This window comes from Nestor notabilis, unplaced genomic scaffold (genome assembly GCF_000696875.1).
Source record: "Nestor notabilis isolate BGI_N333 unplaced genomic scaffold, ASM69687v1 scaffold3296, whole genome shotgun sequence".
NCBI lineage: Eukaryota > Metazoa > Chordata > Aves > Psittaciformes > Psittacidae > Nestor > Nestor notabilis.
In genome coordinates this window covers 1-18901 of record NW_009934068.1, presented here as the reverse complement: position 1 = coordinate 18901, position 18901 = coordinate 1, and the positions used below count along the sequence as shown (strand labels likewise).

Genomic DNA, 18901 nt, shown 5'->3' with positions numbered 1-18901 from the left:
GCAGGAATAAACCCTTCTCAGCACTTATCAGAGCTTGGAAGACAAGCATTTACCTCAACTCCTGGCTGATCCTGGTCTTGCTCCTCCTGTACACAGAAACAAAGGAGGTATCAGAGCTGCAATGAGCACATGACTGCTTTTAAAGAAAGCCCCTAGACAAATGAATTCTTTTATCAGCAGTACACAGAAAGCCACATTCTCACTGCAAAGAGAATTTAACATCTTTTAAAGCAAAGGCAAGAAGAGCATTTTTGTTTCTTTTGAAACTCTGATTTGCTTGGCACACACCAAGCTGGGAGGAGAGAGATGGGCCGTGATTCAGAGATAGCAGCTCCCAAGGACAGGCCTGCAGAGGACTCGGTTACATTTCAGTTGCACCGAGGGGGAAGTATTGACTTAACTGGATCCTCGGCAGCCTGGCAAGGCTCGGTCCTCCTCTAAGCCCTCGTTCTGACTGTGCTGGGAACACAGGGTGCACCTAGACTGCTGCAGGGGGTTTTTTTGCCTCTGTTTGAAACGGATGGGCTCCCAGAGTCATGACATGAGGCACAGTGCCATCCAGTGTCACAAAACCCGCAAGAGCTGCTCAGCCTCCCTGCAGAAGAGAGCTACCCAGTGCCAGGAGAGCTGCAGCAGAGAGGGAGAAGGGACAGCTGAGCTTGCTGCTGCTCACCTTCTCATCCTGCTGCTCCTCCAGGGCTGGGTCCTGTGACTCGTGCAGCACGACTCCTGCTGGGAGTGACTCCTTGCCCCCTCCAGCACCATGACGCACGGCTTTGGGTTTTTGCTGTTGCTTCTTTGCTGGCTCTTCTTTTGTCTTCCCCTTTTTCCCTTTTTTCCCCTTCTCCTCCTTATTTGACCCTGCAGACTGTGGTTACACACAGAGGTGGTTAGAGCCAGCAACCACACCACAGGGGAAGACAGAACTCCTCTCACTCACCCCCAGCAGCTTCATGATGAGCTCCCGGTCCTCCTCGTCCTGGTCCTTGTACTTCTCCTTCATTTTCTTCATTTTACTCTGCAGAAGAAAACACAACGACAGCTTTAGAAACAATTACTTTTGCAGTTTTGCATCCATGGGCAAACACGTAGATGCTGGTCACCTGAACCTCTTTCAGAACTGTTCACCAGTAACCGAGAGACTGTGGTCTCAGTGAGGAAATCACAGCGTGCTCAATGCTAACAGACCAGCACCATCATCCTGAAACCACTAAGAGCACCAGCAACAGTCTGAAACTATCAGGCAGCCACAGACATCTAACAGAAACCAAACTTCTGTCCATACTTCACATGGCAATGGCTGAACCCATGGATAAACCAGGTCCTTGCCTACCTTCTGGCCCCGCTTGATGGGCTGAGGGGCTGGCACACCCTTATTGGTGTTAGGAATAGGGGCAGGCTGTGTTTCCGTCTCTTTCTGCTTCTCTTCAGGTGGCTCCAAGTTCTCAGAGTTGTTTTGCTGCTTCTTTTTCTTCATTTCTCTAAGAAAAACAATCACTTGACACACTGCCTCTTGTGACAAGAGACCACTGCTATCCTGCCAGCATTACCACCCTGCTTCCCCACACAGGGGAACCTGAGGCACACACACTTGAAATAACCCCTCCTCAGCAAAAACTCAAGCCCATCAGGACACAAGAAATTGTTTGCTTGCAACCAGCGCTCCAAGGACAAGAGCAGCCGCCATCCCTCTGGCAGGACCCCCACTGGAAAAGCAGACAGGTAACAGACATGGAGCAGCCCAGATGGGCAGGTTTAAGACATGCCCTGCACCCAGGTCCTGAAGAGGGAATGGGGAGGAGGCATTCATTCATCTCACCACAAACACTAAGAGGCTCTCACCTCCGCTCTTTGGCAGACAGATGCCTTCGCCCCTGGGACTTGCTGTCACTCTAAGAAGTGAAATGCAGTTAGAACACGCAGCGTCCAGCAGCAGTTCACACTGCTCTGCCAAACATCTGAGCTGGGACCTTACCAGATTGGGTTCTTCCTCTTTGGGGATGATTTTCTGCAGGGATCTGTGGAGAGATCGAAAACAGAGCTTGTCAACAGATGTAGAATGGCTCAACCATGGACACATCTACCACAGTCCAGACATTGGCTAACCTGGTTGTACCACTTTCAGCTTTTTAGTTCTTGAAAATCCCAGCTTTGGTGCATGGGAAAGGGCAGAACCACCACCCTTCAGCTTACAGAACAAGTCTCCAGATCTCTGCCAGCTTGTCTCATGCACACACAGGCAACAAAGACAGCCTGAGCAGTCTGTGCTAAAGGAATCCCTAACATTCAGCTTCCCATGCTCACAGCTTTGCTCAGCTGGGGTATTCCCTGCAGAGCTGTCCATTTCTACCCACTCAATCCCATATCCTTACACCCTCTGCCAGGGACAACAGGGAAATGAGCTCATCTCACAGCCACATGCAGAGCAGTAACTGAGCACCAGCTTGGCAGAGCAGAAACAACTCCTGACTGTTTCTCAGGTCTGAACAGCTCTGAAAAGAAAACGGGGGCAGCCATCTCCTGAGGAGCAAAACCAGTGTATGGTGGTTAAGGGAGGCTTAGGCCAAAATAGGGAACAGCAGCAATGTTGTGTGTGTACTTCCAGAGGGGTCCAAAGCAACCAGCCCACAAAGAAGAACCGTGCAGGTAAATGGCAGGGAATAGCACAGTGTGGTAGGATTCCTGCAGAACAGGCATGCTGCCCTGCACTCTGGCAGTGTGCTGTCACAAAACATATGACAGCAACTTATCACAGCCCTTGTCTTGGCAGCATTTTAACAGTATGGAGATCCTCAGAAGTGCCTGCATTCCTGATAGGCACAGCTGCTTCTTCACTTACCTTTGAGACTGAAGATGCGACAGGTCGATTGTTGTATCTGGATAATTTACCTCTTCCTCCTTCACTTCGCTCTTTGACTCCTGATGTTCCACTTCATCTTCAGATTCTCCCTCATCCTCTTCAGAGTCACCCTCCGGTGCAGGAGGTGTGTTTACTCTTCCCTGGTCAAGGTCAGCAATGCCCTCATCACGATTACTCTCAGACACAGCTTCCACGTCCTCCGGTGCTTCCTGACACTCTGCTTTTTCCTCTTCGTTGCTGCTGTCTCCTCCATCTGTGGCACTCAGGTGAGGAAAACACAGTTCACATGAGAAATGCCGAACTGACCCATAACAGTGCAGGGAACTAAATGCCCAACCCCCAACAGTCCTGTCTGTCAGCAGTACACAGCACCCCCATCACAGCCACCCTACCTAATAGCTCCACATCTTCAGACACCAGTTCACTGGCACTGCTGGAAACTGTTTCCAGATCCTCATCCTGCACTTTGATCTTCCTTTCTTCCCGGTGTCTCCAAACACAGCTTTCATCTACCTAACAACAGAGGCACCTTTACATTAGTAAAACTACAGTGATGTTCATTAGCCCATTCTTCCCCTTTGAACGCTTTTTGGTATTCAAAAGAAAACTAAACCAGCACATTTAAACCCAAATCTGACAACCTAGAAAGTACAGCTAGTGAGGAGACACACAGAGCTGCACAACCAGCAGACCCCCTAAATGTGCATATGCTTCAAAGCTGGTATAAAAACCTAGCAGAAGCAGTAACGTTCACAGTGTCCGTCTGTTTTAAATGAAGACACTGCAAACTGGGTGAAAATGGAAATGAAAGCAGACTAATTCTCAGTGAGTAGCGTTTTATGGGATTTGTCCCAGTGGGAAAGACGCAATTGGAAATGTACTGATAAGCAAGAACCAGAAAATAAGCCTCCTACAGCTCAAACCAAATTACAAAAGCCAGCAGGAGCTGCACAGGGAAAGCAGTACCTTAAACAAGAAACTAAAGCCCATCATCAGATATGAAGGTGGAAGAAAATTCTTTTTCCCTGAAAAACAAAGGCAGATTCACATGAGGAGGTTTAACAGCTGTGTTACATGATGCATTTTCAACATTCATTTTTATTAGAGGCTTTAGGCTACCAAAAAATTTCACTGGGGCTTTTTCTATCTCTTAGATGCCAACGGAACAGGAGAAAGTCAAAAGTAGTTTAGCTAAAAATCTCTGTCCAGGGCTCAGCAAGAAATGCTGCTGCTGTCTGCTAACAGTTTAAACCTCTCAGAACAGATTGTCAGAAGAGCAGGATCTGTTGGCTGCCACAAGGACAGAGCAGGGGACAGTTCAGGTGGCCACCACTGCTGGACAAGCACAACACCTACAGACAAAAGGCTTGACGTCAAATTCACACTGTTCCTCTGTATCTCACCTCGGATCATGAAGCTTCCAGTAGTGAGGTATTCTCCTGTAGGTGCGGTTTTAGAAACCTAAAAAAATCATTATATACTTACTATAAAGAGTATCTGTCACAGCAGGCCAGCAATGTGTAATAACAGCACTGATAAAAGCAAGATTCAAGCAAGCTGCATTTTTAACTTCTGGGAACAACTCTGCAGGACTCTGTGTCCGAGGGGTTCTTCCTGTCCTTTGTAGAGTATTTCCTAAGAGATGTTTCAAGAGTAGGAACTCTTCATTAGGGACTGTAGGACAAGTGATGTATGTAGTGGTAGGACAAGGAGTAACGGGTTCAAACTTAACAGGGGAAGTTTAGATTAGATATAAGGAAGAAGTTCTTCACAGTGAGGGTGGTGAGGCACTGGAATGGGCTGCCCAATGAAGTTGTGAATGCTCCAACCCTGACAGTGTTCAAAGCCAGGCTGGATGGAGTCTTGGGTGACATGGTTTAGTGTGTGGTGTCCCTGCCCATGGCAGAGGAGTTGGAACTAGATGATCTTAAGGTCCTTTCCAACCCAAACCATTCTATGATTCTATGAATCGCACACTACTGGCACTAAGATTTAGAAGTACTGGGTAAGTAACTGGGTCATTCAGGAAATAAGAACACTAAAGGCACTGCAACTTTCTGTTTAATGTAATCTTTACAGCCTTACACTCAAGTTGATTGTAAGCACAGCAAGACTGTAATTAACACACAAGAATCATGGAATCACAGAATGGTTTGGGTTGGAAGGGACCTTAAAGCTCATCTAGTTCCAACCCCCCTGCCATGGGCAGGGACACCTTCCACTAGACCAGGTTGCTCCAAGCCCCTGTGTCCAACCTGGCCTTGAACACTGCCAGGGATGGGGCAGCCACAGCTTCTCTGGGCAACCTGTGCCAGCGCCTCAGCACCTTCACAGGGAAGAACTTCTTCCTAACATCTGATTTAAATCTACCCTATTTCTGTTTAAAGCCATTCCCCCTCATCCTATCCCTACATGCCCTTGTAAAAAACCTCTCTCCAGCTTTCTTATTGGCCTTTTCAGGTACTTAAAGGCTGCTCTAAGGTCTCCCTAGAGCCTTCTCTTCTCCAAGTGAGAAGCCCAACTGAAAAAATAAAAAAGAAAACTTAATTTTCAATAGAAGTCCTTCCCTTTCAATAGCAGTCAGTAAGAAGCCAAGCCTCCAGCATTTCCTCCGTCATGTGCATAACTTATCTGAGGTTACCCCTCCACCCCTGCCCCTAAGTGTGGTAGAGCCAGGGAGAACCCACGAGGAACAGCATCAGAAGTTTCAAATGCCTCCATGTGTTCCCACCCAGAGACACTTTGTCTGCAGTCACAAATCCTTCAGATGTTCTGTCTGCAAAGCTCATTCACAAGTGTCCTTACCTGGTTGTGGGAGACCCACCAGGCACTGGTGACAACGCGGGCATCCCAGGCAGCACTGTAACACAAGGCCATTGTGCCTGCCTCCGTCAGGGTTCGTGGAGGGATCGGTTCACCTACAAAGTAACAGCCAACACATCAGTGAACACGATCCATGCACAACAGATGAATTCTCAAACTTCCATCCATGCCCTAATCCTCTGTCAGTTTTCCAGATGCTCTGGGCAGAGACAACATTGCCTGGCTAAGCTTGAAGGCAGTACGGACAGAGCAGAAGCAGCATCAGCAGCTGCTATTCACAGCAGTCCAAGAGGCTGAAGCCAGCTGTGCTACTGCTCCTTCCTCCACTCAGCTCTACAAGGAGAAGAAACTGTGCTCCTCACAACACAAGGCCAGCTTCCACTACTTCTCAGGAATGGGGCACAGGCAGGGTCTGCACAGCTTGTCTCCCATGAGAGACATTCCACTGCTTTAAAACTTCTCTGCTGAGATCAGCACCTTCTGTCAGCACCTAGACTGCTTATGCCACCAGTAAAAGTCTCAGTAGGACTCCAGTCCCTGTGGCCAGCACCAAGCATTCACACCACTGCCTCTGCCAGTGACCAATGCTTGTCTGTGAGCACACCTCCACTGCTCCTTCCCACCAGGTGCTCAACTGAGCAACTGCAAGCAACCAGTTGTGTCTGGAAAGTGGCAGCAGACAGTGACACCTATCTTGGGAGGACTGATGCCTCTCACATCCCAAGGGAAACATCTGCTGGAGCTAAGTACCACTGCGAGGGGGAAGGCTCTCTGGGCTGCCTCAGACAGGCAATACAGACTGACAGTTCACAGTTCCTCCAGGCTTCTGCAAGTCCCTGCATCAGCCCCAAACAAGGTACCTGATGGGTTCTTGATCACACAGCTTGTGGCTCCATGGAGATCAGCATGCACATATATGTCCCCTGGAACAGAAGTGACTCGAATCAGACACATGGCAACTACATGGATCCCCTGTGCTAGGGTGAAAGTTTCTAACATCGGTTGGAAACAGCTGTCTTGGCTGCAAGGAGCAGGATGGGAAGAGGATACAGAAGCTTTTTACTCCATCCCAGCTGCCCCAGGGAGAATCAGCTCCTTTCCTCCTGACAGGCATCTGTCCAGCCTACTCTTACCACCAGTGCTGGAAGGTCCAGCCTCCCACAGCAGACCTCAGCCCTCTGTGGACACACACAGAGTCTCCAGGACTACACCAAAGTCCCCTTTTACCTAAGACCCAACTTAAGAACAAAGCAGACAGACCTGCCCCTGTCATTCCTGTACATTTACAAAACTGGGAAATAAGAAAGACACCAATATACTGCACTTAATCTGACCCACCTGGTTTAAGATACCGCTTTACAATCAGCTCATTCTGCTGTTGATCTCTTCCAGCAATGATGAGGTAATTCTCAGAACTAATGAACCACAGGAACTTCTCAAACCTGCCAAATTACATCAATCCATTGTGTGAAAAAACACCCGGAACTAACAGAACATTACAGAGGTATTTTTTTATACCAGACTCTGAGAAACTCCATCATAGCATCTACAAGACTACTACTTATAAACTACAAGTAGTTTCCCATCCATCCGTATGCCCAGAGCATAAAAACAAGGCATGGTACATATACAACCCCACTGCCAATGATACCTTGAGATGAAACAAGTACAATTACCATAAGGTCCTCCTGTTTATTTTTATTTTAGTTATTTAGTTATTAAACTATAAAAAGCTTTGAGATTTAGGTTTGGGGTTTTTTTTGTTTTGGGTTTGGTTTTTGGGTTTTTTTTGTGTTCTGTTTTGGTTTGGTTGGGGGTTTTTTTGATGTATTTTTAGTATTTCAGCTGCCAGAAAGTAACAGCTGAGTTCCCTATTTCGACTAAGCCCATATTCTTAGCTGTGTTAAAAGCAAAAAACTCAGCTAAACTACAAGTCTACTGAAAGGGAGTTTCCCAGGCAAAGGCACTGACATGCTGCTCAGGCCAGCACCTTCAAGAAGCAGCTGTTAAGTCAACCCCTGCAAAGCATAATGCTTAGAAATCATAATTAGCTCCGCTGCTGAGCAAGCAAAAACTCAGCCTGTCACAGCCATTCTCAATTAGCACACGTTCACACTACATTAGATAACAAGAATGAAACTGTACTTGCCAATAGACCTTCCTCGCTTTCTGAATGGTGGTAACTGTCTGAACTTCCCTCAGTGTCTGCTTCGTCTTCTTCTCAGCCGATTTAAATGCCTGTTTAGACAGAAAACACCATCACAATTTGCCAGCTAAGGAATCCCAAAATTGCTAACTGAACAGGAGAAAGTGTCTCTGAATATTTCCAGAGTGCAGGCTCCACAAACTGCTCTTCATTCCCTTCATGCACATGTAAGATAGCTGCCCTAAAATCTTCACAAATCTCTGCCCTGGATAGCTGCCCCCTGAGATTATCAGCTCTTTGGCAGTAAGGATTTCCACTGATTTGCCACTCCTGCCTTCATAAGTACTGGTCTGTCAATATCTTCACCAACCACCTGTCTTCAGTGCAATGCTACTGATGGAAACCAGACGATAAGGCAGGGATCTGCAATCCTCTGTTCCATCAGCTTAAAGGCTCCAGAATGAAACAATGCTGGTTGGTCTCGTTAGGGCTATTTAGTCCAGGTCAGGATTTTCCACTTATCAGTGATAAGGAGGTTGCTTTTAAATATCTTCAAAAAAACAAAACAAAAAAATACCTTTTCTGCAGCTTCTACTGTCTTCTGAGTTTTCTTAGCTGCATGTCTTTTGTGGTCATAGTACCTGCAAAACACAAGTTTGAATCTGAAATCCCATCAGATTCACTCCTCTTTAGAATGTACTTCTCATCGACCTCTACATTTGCCATTAGCATTCAGTTTTGCAAAGATTTTTTTGGTTCAGCCCAGATCTTTGGCTCTGTCTTCACCTGAGAAAAGCAACCAGATGAAGTAAGTCCCCTCTCAGACAAAGCACTGTGTTTCTGTGGCAGAAGCAGCCATTTTGTTCCATGTGTCACTGTGCAGAACTGTATCCAGTGATGTTGAGGGTGGTGAGACCCTGGAACATGCTGCCAGAGAAGCTGTGGCTGCCCCATGCCTGGGAAGTGTTCAAGGCCAGGTTGGACAGGCCTTTGAGCAACCTGGTCTAGTGGAAGGTGTCCCTGCCCATAGCAGGAGGGATGATCTCTGAGGTCCCTTCCAACTCAAGCCATTCTGTGATTCTATGATAGCTAGCAACCAGCTGCTATGCAAGAGCAAGATACTGGGTTTAGCCCAGGAAAATGCACGTCCTAGAGCTCAGGGCAAGCTACCCATTTTCATTTCCAACTTCTATTTTTAACAAAACATACACAGAGCCCTTCCTATGATGTTATCACTAACAACTGCAGGCATACAGAGACTTCTATTACCAAAGCACGCATTTACTTAAACTCTTACTTTTTGGCATTGGCATATGCAGACAAACTGAGATCAACATCAACTAACGAGGGTTTGTTTTTCTGAGGTTTCTTCAACTGCTTGGTTTTATTCTTTTTCTTTTTTCCTTTTGGTTCTTCTGTTTCTTCTTTCTCTAAATCAGCATCCTCCTCCTCCTCCTCTTCTTCTTCAGATAACACGTACGGGTTCCTAAGAACACATTACATTATATAATTAAGATAACTGGTTATTTTTTACCCTTAGCGCAGTGCACTCTTCCGTTCTCCCATGAAGACTGGAAATGGCCTAAGGAACCCTTAAACCATTTCCACTGTGCAGCCCGAAGCATGCCCCTTTACATGCAAGCCTGTTTATGTGCTGGAGTCAGCGAAAGCTTGTGGGACAAAAGAAAGCAAAAGCAGAAGATCCCAAATTTTCCAATCCAAAGAAGTCACATTTTCCAAGGTAATTTCTTCTACCAAAAGACATACATTCATGCTACCAACCTAGAGAAAAATTTAGATTTAAAAAGAAGAACAGTTACGAAGATCTACTTCATAAAGTAAGAAGAAACACAAGACATTCTATGAATGATCACCACATGGAAAGAGAACAGTTATATCATCATACCAACTCATTGACCAGGACAGGAATGTGTTGGTTTAGAACCTTAATAAATATCTCCTCCACTGTTTTCAGAGAGATATGCTGAGCACACACTAGCTGGATTTGTATTTGCTTCTTGCCAGGACATTAAATCCTGCTCAATTCAGCTGTATAAAGTCTGAGTAGCAAAAAGTGGTGGAGTAGCATAAAGTAATGTTCTTCATAAAGGAAAACATATCTCCATAGCCCTCTGTACTAAGGATGCATGATTCTACACTTGGTGGACTGAGCAGTTCGATCAGTGAAGTGATCACTCCTTGCTACTAAAACAGATGGAGAAGACTGATGACACAGTTGCCAACAGAGAACTCACTCCTGAAAACAGGTTTATTCTGTGCAATAACATTCCTGAAAATAATGTAACTAAAGCCTTATATATTAACTCTTCCACATCCCAGCTTTCATACCAAAAGTTCTAGCTATAAAAAATCCTCACTTTTTTATCTCTAACATCCTGATAAGCATCAGATCAGGTTTTTAAAGCCACTCCACATACTACCTCACTGCCAGCTCTCTCATCAAGAGTTCTATAAGAACGAACATCAAAATTTGCAGATCACAACAGCTGCAATCTTGAACCATCCATCAGCCTTTTGCCAGACTGCCACTAGCAGTTAACAGCATCTAAAGATGGGCCCACAGAAAGGAGTGGGCTCTCACAGGAAGTTTAAGATCAAAGAAGAGAATCAGAGAGAGTTAACTGCTGACTGATAGACTGGAGCTTTGGAGCTCTACTTTTTTTAGGACACCTTCCAGTGTTTTAGAATACAGTCAGAGAGACTCCAACAATACAAAAAGAAAAAAAATAAAGCTATTAAAGAAACCAAATCAGTACCATTTTTGAAAGCAAAAAGGCAGCATTCCTCTCTGCTCACAGAACTGTGTTCTCTTCATGCTGCTGTAAGAAAACCTGAATGATGTAAATAGCAATGCGCAAGCTAAAAGGATACTGGTCTCCTATGCAGCTCACACTACCGGCATTTGGTACAGGTGACCGACCTGCAATGTACTTACCTCAGCAGCATCGTGATATGATTTGTCTGAAGCTTCAACTCTTTGATTGCACTTGCAACGGGGTCTCCCTGGGCTTGAGCTTCTTTAACAATTGCTCCAATCTCCGTCCAGTCTATCTGGTTGGCTAATGCACTACGGACCACCTGGATGGCTCGGTCAACAATCTCCAAGTTCATTTCTATGAGTTCTCCTTTCATCTTATCAGCTTCCTTAAGGAACAAGTTTATACACATCAAAGCTAAAACCACACTCAGCAGTGGTTTTAAAAAAATAGCAGTAGTAATTAATATTGAGATGAAAGCCAAGAATGGCACTGAAGTGATCACATAGGACAACAGCCAACTTGACTCCTGCTCACAGAGCATCACAAGCACGTTTTGGCAAGAGAGGTACAAAGCACTCATAAGGAAGCAGAGCACCATTGGACAGGCCTAGGCTCTCTGTGGGGCTACAGAGTGCTCACCAACAATGGAGGGTTTCACTTTGCGGTCTAAGGCTGACTGTAGCAATGCAGACCAGCAGGTACAACTTACAACTCTTCAAGAAATACTACAGATCTTAGTTTAAAAAAACAACGGTCTTACCTGAGCTTGCTGAAGAGCTTCTAGCCTGTGCTCATGATCCCTACGGACATTTTCAAGTTTCTTCAATGCTTGCTTTTCCTTTCAAAAAGAAGTAAGATGGAAAAATATAAATACAAAGGGCATTTTATTGCCTAATCACTGCAAGACACTCAATAGAGCATTCTAACACAGAAAAATACAGCAATGTAAGAGATATAGAGTCTCCAAACTATAGTTATTAATGTTATTACTTATAATCCAAGCAGAACCAACTGTTACACATATTGAAATACGCTCAATGACCACCACTAACTCAGCATCTCCACACCTTAAAGAAGGAATGAAACCTCCCTCACCCCGGGCTATGTGAACCAAACGAAGCTCAGAGCACCACCTCAGGTGCCCATTCCTGGATGAGAGCATACCTGCTGCAATGCTTTCAGATCAATTTTCTGCCCTTCTAGCTTGGAGTAGAACTCATCTGCTGCCTGCAAGAGAAAATCAGTTTTAAGAATCTCCAAGTAGCATTAACTTACACCAGCAACAAGCAGGCAGAGGAGGTTCCACTCAAGAGAGGAAGCTGCAAAGCACTAAAAGAAGAGATAGATGCTAAAACAGGGTTCAGTAACTTCCCTCATTTTACTTTTGCATGAGATGAGTTCAGCAAGACACTCAAGGGTACATCTCACTGCAAGGCAGGGGCTACGCACAAATGGCCAAATTATGGCCCACATTCTTTGCTAGGAAATGATGAAAAGGAAACTGTTGTTTGACACAGTATCTCTTCAGATTAAATGATTGTAATGATAGAGCTGCCTGCCCTGAACTCCTGCTGCTTCAATAGGTCAGTTAAAAAAAAAAGAACAAAAAACACCAAAAAAAGCCCACAAAACCCTAGAAAGTATGCTTAAGAACTCCTGGTGTTCCAGCTACCAGACACTGTGCTTAAAACAAAACAGGAGGAAGATTTTAGGATGCTTAGATCACCAGTGCTGTGAAGGTGACAGAAATTCAGCCAACAAACAGGGTAGGAATGTGAAATGCGAATTCTGGAGATCAAGGTCAAGAACAACACAAAGTTAATGATTTCAGATATTAATGAGCCAAGGACCGGGAAGGACAACACACGAGGAAATATGAGATGAGATGCCTGAAGCTTTCAAAGTAGTAACTAGAAAATAGTAAATGTGATGACTATGACAACTGTTTGCCTCCAGCGATAACTCAGCATCTGAACTCTCCACTAACAACATGCCTGACCAGGACTGATAGCAGCCACCTTCCTTACAGGTTCAGCACACACCTCCATTCAGTGCCACACACCATATTTCAGCTATAGAACCTACCTGAGTTAAGGCAGGTAATACTGCTCAGCAACAGCCTAAAGGCCCTGGTTTAGTTTGCTTTTTCAGCATAAAACATTTATCCATAAAATTAGTCATCTCTTGCAAGGCCTATGTTTTCATTAACAACTTCTGCACTATATTTTAATTACTCTTTTAGCATCAGTCATTTAAAGCACTTAAGTACAGTATCAGCAAAAGCACTGTACCTTATTGAATGAGTCAAATTCCAAGTACGGACATTTTGAATGTTGAGAAAACAAGAAAGGATGAAATTCCTCATATCTGTAAAATACACATTTGATATTATCACCTGAAAACTAATTTATGTTATGCAGACTAGTAGAAAAAGAAATAAATACTTCAAATATTTACGTGTAGATATCTTCTGCTGGTTTATCTGGTTCCAGACTTGGCTTTTTCTCCCTTTTCTGGATAATATAACCCTGAAAGAAGACATAAATATGTCATTAGTGTTTGTCTTTGAAAAGGATCCCCCTTATCTTGGTAAGGCAGCAAGTTTTAGGTGCTAACCTACTGATCAGCATGAGACAGTAAAACATTCTAGCAGGGAGACCTTGTGGCAGAAGCAATGTCATTGACTGACTAAAGCCCTGACCGCTTGCTTGTCTTGACTCCAACTTCTATCAGCAAAAAAGGTGAATTTCTCTAACAAACCTCAGGACTATCCTACAAATCATCACACAAATACACAGTTTATGTGCATAACAGTGTTACCTGCTATTAAAGAATATGTACAATTCTTACAGGACCTACATAATCCACATCCAGTGCAAGGAAGCAATTTTTATTCCCCATCACTACCTGGAGCCCAAGGTTACAGAATAAAACCTGTCACTAATAACACCAGGAACAAGCATGTGCTGACCAACACCTGCCCACCAGTTTAATTCTGCAATTCCTGCAAAACCAGTAATCAAGTTGGCCACTGACACCCACCTTTCCACTGAAGTTGCTGGTTAGTGTCATATATTCTTCTGCTTTCTCTAAAGCAGTAAGCACTTTTTCAACATTTTCTAAAGAAACAGGGGGGAGGAAAGGAATATTTTAAAACACCTAGAACAGAAAAATATTTTTATATAAACACAGCACAACAGCAAATCCACAACAGGCCCAAGCAACTGTTCTTGCAGTTCTGTGCCTGAAGCAACCTGCCCAGTCTAACCAAGTAGGATTCTGGCACGTCTCAAAATTGAAATAGCAGATATCCTTTACCGCTCATGCCTCACTACAGCAATTAAACAGGAGTCTCAGTATACATTTTATATTTGGAGAATTTTTAGTTAAAAAAAAAATCTACATAGGTACTCCTAAGACATAATTATTCAAGTTTCAGGAAAAAAAAGAAGACCACATAAGTGGTCTTTATAAAAGTAAAATTGCAGAGACAAAGCATAAACCAGTAGCTGTGAGAAGTTATTTGTAACATATCTGATTTATTACAGCAACATAATGCAGTAGTAAGTAAAAAATCCTTTTGATCTATGGCAAATATAAAGCACACAAGAAAAAAGTAAGTCTACAGAAAAATCTATTCTGACTTTACTACTCAAACCCATAATTTCCCAATAAATGTAAAGCTGCTACTTCCTCAACCCGCCATTGTGTTCGCTACAGATAAAGGAAGACTTTGGTGCTAACTCTTCCAGACAGGATTCTTGTACGTAACCAGAGTTCACCTGATGTGTAAGGTGGTATCTCATTATAAAACCATTTAGACTATATGAGGAATCTGATGTTTTATCTCCAATATATGCACAATTCAAGAGTTTAAATGTGAGCAAGGTTGGTCTCCAATCTGAAAACATTAAAACCTACAAGCATATGGTCAGAACTACAGGTTTAAGGATTACTCATCTCTCCGGAAATAAATACTCCATAGACACAAAAACTACTATATATGTAGTACGGCCTTTAATATATTATTTCCTACATACCTTTACTTTCCATATGCTGGTCTATTTTGACATAACCAGAAAATCCGGTTTCTATAAGGCAATGCTCAATGAGAGTGGCTCCATAAGCTGATAAAAAAAAAAAAAAATAAAAAAATCAGGAGGCAGAGACATAGAATCACAGAATGGTTTGTGTTGGAAGGCACCTTAAAGACCATCCAGTTCCAGCCCACCTTCCACCAGACCAGGTTGCTCAAAGCCCCATCCAACCTGGTCTTGAACACTGCCAGGGATGGGGCAGCCACAGCTTCTCTGGGCACCCCGTGCCAGCGCCTCAGCACCCTCACAGGGAAGAACCTGTGCCTCATATCTGATCTAAACCTACCCTCTGTCAGCTTAAAGCCATTCCTCCTTGTCCTACCCCTACAGGACCTTGTCAAAAGCCCCTCTCCAACTTTACTGTCAGCACCTTTAGGTACTGGAAGGCTGCTCTAAGGTGTACCTGAAGCCTTCCCTTCCACAGGCTCAACAACTCCAGCTCTCTCAGCCTGTCTCCATAGTAGAGGTGCTCCAGCCCTCTGAGCATCTTCATTGTCTCCTCTCGACTTGGTCCAGAGAGAGCAGATGATGAGGAATTCCCCCCTCTCAGAAATGCTCACTGGCTGGGCAGAGCAGCTGGGCCTCTGCTCACACCTGATGACTTCTTACAAACTTAAGGATGCTTAGATTCATCTGGAACCCTGGGAAAGGTCTAGAATAGAGTGAAGATATACAGGAAGGATGGGCTTCATGTTGGCCAAAATGGCATTAAACCCTCACATCGAAAAGGGAGAAGGAAAGATTCTGAACTCAAGAGTTTAGGAAAGCAAACAAGAGTGGCAAACTGCCTGGCTTGGATAATGTTTAGATGATGCTGAAAATTTGAATTTCAAGCAGTCTTTCATGGCAGTCTGCTTCTATGTATGTTTGAGAAACAACAAAAACCTAAGCCTTTGAAAACAGAGTAGGTTTTTTCATTCCAAGCCAACTTCACAGAGTTGAGCCTTGCATTGATGAGGACAGCATCATCTAAACATAATGCCTATTGATCTCATTTCATTTTCTAATAAAACACAATTACTTACGAAGATGTGGGTTAAGAACCCTCTTCAGCTGCTCCCCTTTAGATGCATTTGTTATTATTTCAGTCAACCTGCGAAAGATAATGCAGAGTTGCAATTCCAAATAACAGTGAGTTTTAAGACTCTGCTGTATTGTTTAGAAACTACATTTTCAGTTTTAAAAAAAGAAATGCAAAACAGCCTGTAGTATGTGAAAAAAACCCCAAAGACATGCTGCCTTTCACAGTTCCCAGTTTATCCCAATACATACACCAGTTAAAAGCAACTACCTTTCCAAGGTTGGCAGAGGTGCAGGAGCTTTTGCACTGTCCACTGGGTATCGTTCCCGAACTGCAAATCTGACATCATCTGCCTCATCCGTCCGAAACCTCAGAATGTTTAAAATTATGTATTCATGGTCTGTCAGGACAATGTTACCCTGCAAGCACACCACAGGGCACCATCAACAATGGCCATACTCAAGTGCCTGCTTACAAAGGACACGCCTGGAGCTCAGTACTCACCCTGTCATACAACTCAATGATGAGGTGATAAGCAGCTTCATCGCTTCCAAACTGGAAGTCCACAATTCTGTCTATACCCAACTGGTTGACACTGACAAGTCTTCTGGTCTTTAAATGCTTACGGCACTGCCAATAATGGAGAAAATGTCTGTGAGATGATGCCAACCTGCTTGTGTCACCTGCTTGTGACATTTTATACTGAAATACATTCTTAGCTATAGATCCCTCCTGTGACAATGACCTCTTCTTACTTAATACAAATACCTTAAGGGTAAAAATGCTGATCCTGATAACATAGAGACAAGACAGCTCTTAGCAAAATAATACCCTAATATTTACACATAATGCAATTGTTCCAAATTCTTAAGGTAAAGCCATTTTTGCCATTAAAACCAGCTATTTGTTTAGCTCAACAAGTGAGCAGATAGTTAAAATTCAAAGGTTTATTTTGCAACGAGAACTGGGATTATCTCTGTATCCATTCATGATGTGGAAAGCCACCCTGGAGAGTCTTTGCTGAGTCACTTCGATGAGGCTGCATCCAGAGACAGTGGGCTGAGCAGACCCGTGTCAGTCAGCACTCAGGTTGCACTGCATCCCTGCAGATCTAACTGCAAGAACACAGCCTAACAGCCTGCAGCAAGATCTGAACCCTTTAAGTCCAAGGAGATCAAACAGCAGAATTCTACTAACACAGGTTGCTGCGTCCAGGGCCTAACAATTTGGATAACCCAACTGGAACGACAAGGAATTTCCTGGAATAAAATTCCAAAAGGTCTGAGGGGCCCAGAAAACGTCCAGCAGATTAATATTAGTCTTCATAAATTTAAATTTTCATTGCTTCAGACACTGATCATCAGTGAGGTGACCCCCACATGCATGTTTGCGCTTTTCTTGTCTTCAGTCACTTGCTTGATGAGGATCCACCAGGCAAATCCTTCCACTATTTTCTTCTGTCTCCAAGGACAGATTGGTTTTAAAGGTTTGGTTTTAAAGGTCTTTTCCAACCTAGTTGATTCTATGATTTTATGATTCTACGAATGTTGCTTTCTGACATCCAGTTACCTTATTAAAAAGAAACTGTAGGTTAGTTTACCTTCATTGCAAAGCTAGATGGCATCATGTTCTTTGGCCACTCAAACTCCGTCGTGTGAATGCGTATACCAGATTCAAGCAGCAGCGTGGCCTTGCAGTCTGGTCTGTTAACAAAATCAAGACTCACCACCTGGCACATGAGCAGCCACCCCTCACCACCTGCCAGGTTGCACCAGGCTGAGACCAAAGCACCACGAACCAGGGGCACGCTGTCTCCAGATAACACTGCTATCAAAACTAGTAATGCCCATCAGTGCCGCTGACAGGGAAAGGACATTCACTTTTAAGTTTACAAGTAACATGGCCAAGCAAAATGCTTGACAAACAATTGACTCAAGAACTCTCCAACACAAGTGGAGGCAAGCAAGTGAGCAAGGGTTCACCTCAGACACCGCTGGAGTGGGCAGGTTAGTGAGGTAACGGGACCTGGACAGAAGTATCACTTGCTAAGTGCTGCTCTTCCTTTCTTTAACTCCACTCTTCCCTCCCCATGAAAAGAAACCATGACAGTTGTGTGGTTTTATACCAACATCTTTGGCCTTTTATACATCTTCCGCAAGTATTTCACACTTCAGATGCCATTTTCAAAGAACTTCCTGGGTAAAAATTACTGCATTTTATCAAAGAACAATAGAATTTCACTGGAAACTAGTCAGAAAGCCACATACGTGTAAATGGAAATCAGATAAATACAAAAAAACCCCCACCTCTCACGTGTACAGTAACAGCATAAAGAAATTTAAAGAAGTTCTTACTTTTGAAGGCGAATAAGATACGTCTTATTATCCACATCATAAACATTGTTTACTCGCATTCCCAATAAGCTGTCAAAAAGAAGATACATGCTTTGGAGAATACAATAACCACACACGGGGGTCAAAAAGTCCCAGAGATAATTAAAATCTACAGAAGCACGAGTTATGACAAATTACCAAGATGCAGCAAAGGAAGATTAACGGAATGAGCTAGCAATCAAGCGACCAAAAGATGGAGAAGTTTCTATTAATGGATACAGCACAAAAAGCTAAACAAGTCAAAACCAGAACAGGCATTGCGGCCACCCCGGCTGCAACCAGGCAGCTTCTGGAACTCCATCACAGGATGAAGGCCAGCCTGCAGGCTCCTGCAAGCACTCCTCTCTGGCAGGGATGCAAAATTTACTGGTTATACTAGAGCACTTTGCTCCTGCAGGGTAACTTGTGCATCCCCTGGGGAGCCATTCGCCAGCACAGGGCATCTGTATTCCCAGCACAGGCACAGAAAAGGCTGAGGGGAGAGGGGAGCCAGTCCCATCCTTATTTTGTTCAGAGTGGGGCTGAATACGCAGATTGCCCCGGATACCAGAAGGGAATCATAGCTCCTTGGGGCATGGATGTGAGCAGCATTAGAGCTTCTTAGCTGGAGACCAGATCTCAGACACAGCACATGACAGAGAGAGGCAGCCCATCATCCAGCGAAATGTGAGGCCGGGCTCCGCAGAAGAGCCATGCCGGCTACGTGCGCTGGCGGTGCAGGACACCGCGGAGGAGCACAGCAGGATGTGCGCGGAGCCGGGCTGCTGCAGGGGGTAAAGCC

At 44.3% G+C, this 18901-nt stretch overlaps 1 protein-coding gene across 1 annotated transcript in view; it reads right to left on the bottom strand.

Annotated features, from left to right (window-relative positions):
• NEMF (nuclear export mediator factor) overlaps positions 1-18149 on the bottom strand; it is a 20708-nt gene extending 2559 nt beyond the window's left edge. Inside the window, exons 1-28 of the mRNA XM_010017137.1 lie at positions 18082-18149; positions 17328-17430; positions 16232-16357; positions 15998-16146; positions 15732-15799; positions 14650-14736; positions 13652-13728; positions 13067-13137; positions 12901-12976; positions 11774-11836; positions 11370-11447; positions 10786-10994; positions 9127-9315; positions 8407-8470; positions 7833-7921; positions 7022-7125; positions 6544-6606; positions 5666-5778; positions 4264-4321; positions 3827-3885; positions 3253-3373; positions 2840-3113; positions 1976-2018; positions 1843-1892; positions 1334-1481; positions 941-1018; positions 674-868; positions 54-86 (exon numbers count right to left, since the gene is read on the bottom strand). Of these exons, the coding sequence (XP_010015439.1) occupies positions 54-86; positions 674-868; positions 941-1018; positions 1334-1481; positions 1843-1892; positions 1976-2018; positions 2840-3113; positions 3253-3373; positions 3827-3885; positions 4264-4321; positions 5666-5778; positions 6544-6606; positions 7022-7125; positions 7833-7921; positions 8407-8470; positions 9127-9315; positions 10786-10994; positions 11370-11447; positions 11774-11836; positions 12901-12976; positions 13067-13137; positions 13652-13728; positions 14650-14736; positions 15732-15799; positions 15998-16146; positions 16232-16357; positions 17328-17430; positions 18082-18140 (2847 nt within the window). The 5' untranslated portion in view covers positions 18141-18149. The remainder of the gene's footprint in view (positions 1-53; positions 87-673; positions 869-940; positions 1019-1333; positions 1482-1842; positions 1893-1975; positions 2019-2839; positions 3114-3252; positions 3374-3826; positions 3886-4263; positions 4322-5665; positions 5779-6543; positions 6607-7021; positions 7126-7832; positions 7922-8406; positions 8471-9126; positions 9316-10785; positions 10995-11369; positions 11448-11773; positions 11837-12900; positions 12977-13066; positions 13138-13651; positions 13729-14649; positions 14737-15731; positions 15800-15997; positions 16147-16231; positions 16358-17327; positions 17431-18081) is intronic.
• Between the last annotated feature and the right edge of the window lie 752 nt (positions 18150-18901).